The 8728-nt window shown below is 33.9% G+C and overlaps 1 protein-coding gene across 1 annotated transcript; it reads right to left on the bottom strand.

Moving 5' to 3' along the window:
- Positions 1 to 4467: 4467 nt before the first annotated feature.
- LOC133200320 (perlucin-like protein) lies at positions 4468 to 6668 on the bottom strand. The gene is made up of 5 exons (XM_061336137.1): positions 6620 to 6668; positions 5891 to 6006; positions 5300 to 5396; positions 4667 to 4877; positions 4468 to 4523 (listed from the first exon to the last, which is right to left on the bottom strand). Exons 1-5 carry the CDS (start codon positions 6666 to 6668, stop codon positions 4493 to 4495), a joined length of 504 nt encoding a protein of 167 aa, XP_061192121.1. The 3' UTR covers positions 4468 to 4492.
- Between the last annotated feature and the right edge of the window lie 2060 nt (positions 6669 to 8728).

The raw sequence follows: 8728 nt of genomic DNA, 5'->3' as shown, positions 1-8728 counted from the left end.
CCCCCCCCCAATTCTTATATCTTTACGCCCTTCTTATCAAGAAATTTATTTATGATTAAGATCAAGGTAATGTACTTTAAGTTTTTCTGAAAAGAAATTAAAATTAGTAAAAAGAGAAATAAACAAATAAATTTAAACAAGAGATCCATGGGCCACAATGCATATCTGAATAACTGTGACCCCTCTTGTTCGACCATCAGCAGATTCTTTTTCTTACATATATAAATAATTTCATGTTAGATAGCCTATTCCCTGAGGTCATGATATGAACAAAGTTGAATCTACACTATCTGAGGATGTTTTTTTTTTTTCAATATAAACATGACTGATCATGGCTTTGCTCTTCTTGAGATTCTTAAAGATTTTTTGTATATGCATTACTGTATGTAAAACATTGATCGCCCATTGTGACCACATTCTACCCACAGGGGTCATAGTTTGAACAAACATAAATTAAATACTCATCGCGGATATATTTCTATATAAATCTAAATAACCATGACTTCGCTGTACATCCTCAAAAGATTTTTTAAAGACCTTTTCCTATATATTCTCTGGAAAACTTTTATCCCCGTTGTAGCCAATTCATACCACCCAGTGATCATTTTGAACAAATTTGAACCTGTACTATCTATGGAATCTTCTATATAAATATGATTAACCGTGACTTTTCCTTCTCACAAAAAGAATATTTTTAAAGATTTTTCTATTTATACCCATGTAAAACTTTGAATGCCCATTGTGGCCACACCCTACCCCTGCATGGGGACCATAATTTGAACGAATTTAAATCTACACAATTTTTTTTGCTTCCATATAAATTTGATTAAATATGGCTTTGCTATCATGAAGCAGAAGATTTATACATAAAAGATTTTTCCTATACATTCCATTGAAAAACTTTGATCGCTCATAGTGGCCACACTCTACCCCGGGGGTCATTATTGGAACAAATTTAACCTACACTACCTATGAATGCTTCCATATAAATATGACTGATCATGGTTTGCTGTTCTTGAGAAGAAACTTTCTAAAGATTATTCCTATATATTCCCATGTAAAATTTTGATCGCTAAAAGTGGCCACACTCTACCCCCCGGGGTTCAGGATTTGAACAAATTTGAATCTACACTATGTCAGAAAGCTTTCACTAACTTTTTCTTCTTTTCTGGCTCAGTGGTTTTTGAGAAGATTTTTAAATGTCCCCACCCAAGTTTTACTCTTTCTTAATTGCACCCCCCTTCATTTGAACAGACTTGAATCCCCTTTACCCAAGAATATTTTGTGCCAAGTTTGGTTGAAATTGGCCCAGTGGATCCGGAAAAGAAGATGAAATGGTAAAAAAAGTTAATGACAACGAAAACGAAGTCGACAAGGACAGACAACGGACAAATTTTGATTAGAAAAACTCACTTGAGTCTTTAGCTAAGGTGAACTAAAACATGTTTTCCTAAAGTCACAAAATTAAAGTATAGTATTTAAAGGATCTAAAGAGTTTTCTATTTTCGACGAGTTTTTAACAAATTTCATGTTTTTGCCCCAACACTTCGTAATGTTCACCGGGCCCTGCGGTCTTGATGTCAAACAGCCTGATTTAAAATAAGAGAGTTATGTACTTAAAAAAACCCCCACATACTCTGTCCCAAATATACTTTTGTACTTGAATTGGAGATCCCCCTCCATTTTTTTTTTTTTTTTGGATGAGTTTAAAGTGCATTTTCACGTTTTTTGCTCCAAAACACCTCGGCGCTTTTATGTCACCCTGATTCGTAATAAAGTAGTAGCCACGACCCAAAAGAAAAAAAAAATCAGCTGGTTTTCAAAATTTCACATTTACATGTAATTGTACATATTTATAGATATCAAAGAGTTTTTTTATTAACCGCGACGATTTTATGCAAATTTCATGTCACTTTTTGGCCAAAAACTCTTAAACTCATTCATGTTTTCTGACAAGCAATCTGATTTATAATTAAAGGGTTCTGTACTTATGTTTGCAAAAGTTCTATACCCCAACCAGTGTTTTCAATAAGATTTTCAATAGAAGGAAATATATTTGCAACAGCAGGAAACCAATCTCGGCGAGGGGTCTGGGGTCCGCCTCAGGCCCCCAGTGGGTCCAGGGCAGAGCCCTGGTAGGGGGCCCAGGGGGCGAAGCCCCCTGCCCAAAAACGAAAATTAGCATTTTTTCCTAATTTTTCTTACCTCTCAGGCCAACAAAAGTACCGTATTTTGTCACATTTCTGTCCTATCCATTACATAATTTAATCTAATAAAGCCATATAAAAACTGTTTTTTTCCTTTTACTGATTTGTTATATGGACTTTTGACAGACTGAGGTTTTTGTTCTGAAAACTAGGTGTCTATAAAACATTAAGACAACTTACGTATGAAATTCTTGCACAGACAATTGTCTGTGCTAGAATTTCATAGTGAAAATACTACATAATTCGTCCCTTTCACATAAAGTGGTCAGGATAATTATTCAAAATTAAGAAAATAATTTATTTGATATAATTCTAAGACCTTTAAGACACCTTTGGTACAGTACCAAAAAATTAAAATATTCTTGTTTTGTAAATATTCTGGAATCTTAGACTAAACTATCATACACTTTTTAAGGTTTTGCCAAAGGTCAACGTGTCCAAAAATTTATATTTACAATAGCTTCTAAACCATGTGGTATATAAAGTTCAAACTTTTACAGTTTATAAATATATCATTGATTAACAGATAGAAAGTATCACTTGATAACAAATACTTAAAGAAAGTATTTATCGAGAAAAATTCTTTTTAAAAAATGCATATATTTTTAAAAAATACACCTAATTAATTCCGTACTTTTAGTGAAAGCCATCATTGCAGAAACAATATATGTTTATCAATGAAAGGCAAGCTGGACTTCGATAGCCTCTGGAAAGTTGGTTTCCCTGTTTATTTTGTCCAAATGTTAAGATTTGAAACCGAAAGTACATTGCAAATGGCGGATTTTATAGGGGTCTTGTCTTTATACATGTCATGCTTTCAATAACAGCCTTTCAGAGACCATTCACGTCCAACTTGCCCTTCATTGATAAACACATATTATTTCTTCAATGATGGTTTTCACTAAAAGTACAGAATTAAGCAGGTGCATTTTTTTAAAATATGCAAATTTTTTGAAATTGTTTTTTCTCAAAAAATATTTGTTTTTAAATTTTTGTTTTTAAGTGATACTTTCTATCTGTTAATCAATGATATATTTATAAACTGTAGAAGTTTAAACTTTCATAAAAACCTTCTTCAATGGGCAAAGTAATACTGTTACTGTATTTCAAGAGATCTAACACAAATAATCAAGAATACAAATTTTACATTTTCAGTTTTAGGAAATTCTGTAAGAATTCAAACGTCTCACTCACGACTAAAAATATGTGATTTTCATTTGTAAGGTCTTAAAATTATATCGGTCTAGATATAAATATTTGCTGTTGTGTTTGATATTTTAATCTTGACCTAGCTTGTGGAGTGACACAGTAAATGTTAAAAACTTTTTTCCTACTGTCGGCCGTAGATACCTGGCGCTTGTGCCAATGAAGTCTACAATTCTTAATAATCTCGTGCCGATTTTGGTCATATCTTTGAAGCTAAAGTAATAATCGCGATTGTTGATTTGTGAATTTTTTATGAGGTTGGAATTATTCATTAAAAATATATTCTTTAAACTTTACTCTCGGCGTCTCGCACGTTATAGCATAGATTTGGACCAAATAAAACTTCCATGAAAAAGAGCACACTCAAGGGAAGTTACTCTAGATCATGTAGATAGTCGCGATAAAATCTACAGATTTCACGAACCAACCCCGGCAAAATTGCAATGACGGATATCTCATAGCCGGCAAAATTTCCCGTACAGGCGGTTAATTTTGCCGGTTGCCGGCTCTTATCGAAAACACTGCCAACTAGCCCAAAGTCTAATAAATCATGGCTTTACCCAAATTACAACATGTAAAAAGTAATGCAATTTCCAATGCTAATAAAGAAATTCAGCCAAACCAACAATAGTATATCTTTTATTTCTTTTTCATGTAAAGTACACATACATATGCGCCTGCACAAACATGCGATCACGTGGTGAATCAAGAATGAATTGTAAATACTATACTTAACATTTGTAAAATACAATTGTATGCGATTGATGTCAAATAATTTACGTAGTTCTAGCAAAAACACTTGGTTCCCTGGTATTAATTTTTGTTCCGCAGGACTCTTCTAGTACTCTTCTTAAATTGGTATTAAGCTCATGAATCAATTTCTTTTAAACGATTTTGAAATAAATATTCAAATTAATCGTAAAAACAACTTTAAAAGAAAAGAAAAGATGCCACTTTTAGAAAACTTAATACTGATTTAATTCAATTCTTATAAGCGTAAGATATGCGAAGGAAGACAGTTTTTATTCCAACTCTCTGTTATTAAACATATGTCTTACAATCATTTTCCTTTCCTCGTCTTATCCTACAATATCAATTGGTTCTCCTGCTCTGTAAAAGATAAAAAAAACCCCCAAAATTGTAATTACCTGGATGACAACACTGATTTCAGGGTTGGGTTTTGAGCCTGTTAAGCTAAAAAGAAAACATTAAAAATCGATTGGCATGATCTAAAGAAGGTGTATTCAACTTACTCCATTTCGCAGATAAATCCAGCCTTGACTGTACAGAAATGGTCGTTCCAGTGGAAATTATCCGGCGCAAAGAACATGGCACAGTCTTGGTGACTCTGGTAGTTGTCCGGCTGCTTCGGTGACCAGTCCTTAAATGATGCCATATTCTGGGTAGATGTCCATACCCACTCTCCCTCAAAGACAATGTCTGATAGTCCTATCCAGTACCCCTCTGCAATAGAACTGATACATGTAATTTGTATATGATTAGTGGTGTAAGACAAGAGGTGCACTTCTCCCTCCTCCCTTTTTATTTAACTATCTCCTTATCCCCTCCATCCCTCACCCCATTTCCTTATGCCTTTTTTTCTTTGTTCTCAGTCCCCATGCATCCTTACATAGCCCCTTTCCGCATTCCATACACAAAACCATGGACCCTCCACTCCCCTTATTTCGAAGATATGTTTCAAGGTCAACGGAAAGAATAAAAAATTATCTTGAAATAGGAAAAAACAAACAATTTATATTCCTTGAGAAGGATGCTTTTGAGCTACTTGTTCACCATCACATCATTATTAGCAATATACAAATTAAATGATTTGTACCTCCTCACTCTCTCCGTTCCCTTTCTGCTAACTTAATCAAAAAACTCGCCTTGTGGATTTGTTCCAACGATATGTGAGCGGAGAAAGTTGTTTTCGTCAACTGTCTCGATTTCCACCAGCCTCGACCCACGCCTTTGGCAAAATGACTGAAATTTCATGCTTATAAGTATATAAAATAAAATAAATAAATGGAAAAATAAATACATTTAATATTTGTTCCACAAAATCTAACTAGTTAAAATAAGTGGAGGAGAAGCAATTAAAAAAAAACCCGCGGATAAGTAGTATGATAAGACACAGAAAATCAGAATTTTTACGCGGAGAAGCAGTATATCGCGATCGAATCACGGAAAAGTGGAATCGCGTCTGCAATGAAATACTTTCTTCTGTACATTGAAGTGCATCGCGTCTAATTCTACTCCCTTTTGGATAAACTTTAAAAAAAATAATTATGTTTTGTGTCGTATTACACCAAAAAGTATATCAGAGAACAATTAAGTATTTTGTTGTATTTTTTTTTAATACCTCAAGGGTAATTTTAAAAAAAAATGTATCACTGTTGTTATGTATATACATGTATACGACCTTAAATTATTTTCTTATTAAACAATCGAGCTGATTGATTGATACAAGTCTATACCCCGGCTTCGATGAAGTCCTCAGGAACGTCTTTTATGAACAGGTAACAAGAAAAACCGTGCTTTATCCAGTGAGGAGGGCAGTCTTCCGACCACACAACTGAAAAATCCAACGATTCTTATAAATCAGTAGATAAATCTAAAATATCTTTAATTGCAGAATATAAAACACAAGTTTCTTTTCATGAATAGCCTTTGAGTACAACTGAAGACTGCGTTTTGGTGTTGTATTTTAATAAGTGAATCAAGTGAACTGTAACATCACATAAATAAATAAATAAATAAATAAAATTAAATGAAAAAAAAAAAAGAATAAAAAATAAATAAACTCCTTCCCCAAACGTAAAAAATACTTATTCCGGGGGGAGAAGGGGTGAGGTGGGGTGGGGTGGGGGATGAGGGGGGGGGGGTGTAGAGTCGCTTTCCTTCATTTTGGAAGGTTCATATAGTATGACTCTTCTTCCCACCTCAAGAGTCTAAGTGTTGTGTTTTTAGTTAATTTTTTCTATGCACATTTAACAACTCCGCAAATTCAAAGAAAGGGGGGGTTAAGAGGATTTCTTCTTATCCCCTCCCCCTGATCCCCTTTAAATCCGCACATACATAAAATAATTTTTGATAACAACCATACAAAATACTTTTTTCCTGCAATACAAACAGTTTGATCATATGTTGCCTATACATTATTTAATATAGCTAGATGAAGGTATATAAGATATTTGTAAACTTACCATTTGTGAAGCAAACAAAGATGAATGCAAGTAACCAGTTTTCTGACATTTTTTTCAGTTTTCAAAGGTAAGTCCTAAGTTCTTATCATAGCAAGGTTATATACTCTGGACATTACAGGGCCTAACAATTTTATCTATGATTGTATAAAAGAAAGTTTACAATGAGAGATTATATAGTTTATTAGCTGTCATATTTGTACAATGCCTCTTAGTACAACGTATATATATATATATATATATATATATATATATATATATATATATATATATATATATATATATATATATATATATATATATATATATATATGTCGAGTAAAATTACACTTTACAGTAAACAAATAATTGCCAACGCACCACGTGGTATTTCCTTTTGATCATTTGCCTAATCATCACTAGTATATCTTATATGCTATCTTTTCTAATACAATAATATTGACAAATATTGAGACTCTTCAATGACCTTCTTGCCCGAAAACCTATTTCCCAACGTGCTAAGAGAACCCTTTTTGCCCAGATATGAAGCAGGTGATTTCCTACAGTGTATTGTGGTCAGTGTGGTTGCAACGTTAACAGAAGCGGCCTCCAATAAAAAATAGAATAACTACCATATGGTCTAGAAATCACTCAGAACCTTGGTGTCCTTAACCGGTGCACTCAACTTCCGTAACTAATTCTTGAAATTGTCGTTTTCTGAGTATTTAATGCCGTGGCTATTTATAGAAATCATTCTTACATTTGCCAATCTATTTTGGAAATGATATTCAATAGGAAAAAGTTTTAATTTTTTTTTTATAATATAAATTTCCTCCAAGGGAACACACCGCAGACATCATACTGACTAATGATTCAGGAAGTCTGTGTTCGGATCATATTCTTGTTCTTCGCATTTTCCTCATTTCCTTTTACACTTGGTGCCGTGACCATGCGCTGACAGTGATAGATGAAAGACCTGCCAGGGAAGAGTCCGGTATAGTGCCTTTGGGTGCGAAGGCCTTTAAGAACAGGGGATCATGGCGGCTAGTCGGGTAGCTCGATAGCTCAGTTTGTAGAACAGCTGACTAGTAATTCAGGGGGCCGAGGTTCCAATCGTGGTCTGCTTCTTCGAATAACTGAACCGTGTTATTAACAATAGAGTGATTCTTACAATCTGCAGAACATTCCTGATGACCCGACCTTATTCGATAAATGTTAGGAAGTATTACCGATCAGTAAGAGAATGAAATTAATAAACATGCAGTAAAAAAAAAAGAACCAAAGCAGAAAGACTTTAACCATAAATTCACGATCTTCAAACACTCATTGTAGAATCTCAATAATCAAACGCTATTAGTCCTTATTACTATCAGAACAAATTATACCTAATTATTAAACCAACTACATTTTGACACATCACTGGCAAGTTATGGCGTCTCCATCTGAGAAACAAATTTTCAAGAGGGACGTTAAGCAGTAAACAAAAACAAACAAACATATTGAAACGCCACCACTTGCCGGTAGAAGGCTGCATTTAGACCTATACTTGGCGCTCATGGCCGTTGAGCAGTGAGGGATCCTTTTTGTGCTAGTATTTACCGCGACACGAGACCTCGTTTATACGGTATACCGTCTATGAGATTGATAAAATTCAATATATATTTTTAGACAGTCAGTAAGAAATATTTAAAGGGTTTAATTTTATAGATATACATGAACCTTTTTTTCCGTTCTGGAGTTTTTGTTAAAGTTTAGTTCAGCACTGCCAGAGGAAAGTACTACTCATATCTATGTCTCTACGTCTTCGTATCAATCTGCGTGTGAGCTATACATGTAATTTAAATAGATACTGTGCCATCATTATATTTCTTGGTGGCTCAATATTCGTTGAATTCGTGCGTACACTTCATCCACGAATTTAGATCCTCCACGAATTAATGTACAAGGATTCAGTTATATTTCCTTTTTGTAGATCTGATTAAATATTCGAGATTACGTCCCCCATGAACGAGTAAAATTTAAGTAATCAACGAAAATTGACTCCTCAAATTTTGATGACTCCACAATAACATTAATTTTTTCCCCCAAAAATGCATTCAGTTTGCCGGTAAAGTAATGAAAGTAATTGAAGAA

This window comes from Saccostrea echinata, unplaced genomic scaffold, assembly GCF_033153115.1.
Source record: "Saccostrea echinata isolate AGI-Se365-2 ecotype Australia unplaced genomic scaffold, CSIRO_AGI_Sech_v1 ptg000038l, whole genome shotgun sequence".
NCBI classification, from domain to species: domain Eukaryota; kingdom Metazoa; phylum Mollusca; class Bivalvia; order Ostreida; family Ostreidae; genus Saccostrea; species Saccostrea echinata.
Note: the sequence above shows the minus strand (reverse complement) of the source record. Positions and strands in the feature narration are given on the sequence as shown.

Bases quoted from the DNA above. Each gene is read 5' to 3' on its own strand.
- LOC133200320 (XM_061336137.1), bottom strand. From the start codon at position 6,668: ATGTCAGAAAACTGGTTACTTGCATTCATCTTTGTTTGCTTCACAAAT. The intron at 6,007-6,619 runs GTAAGTTTACAA...CTGATTTATAAG, and splicing joins CTTTGTTTGCTTCACAAATG to AATCGTTGGATTTTTCAGTT. The intron at 4,524-4,666 runs GTAAGTTGAATA...TATCTTTTACAG, and splicing joins GGATTTATCTGCGAAATGGA to AGCAGGAGAACCAATTGATA.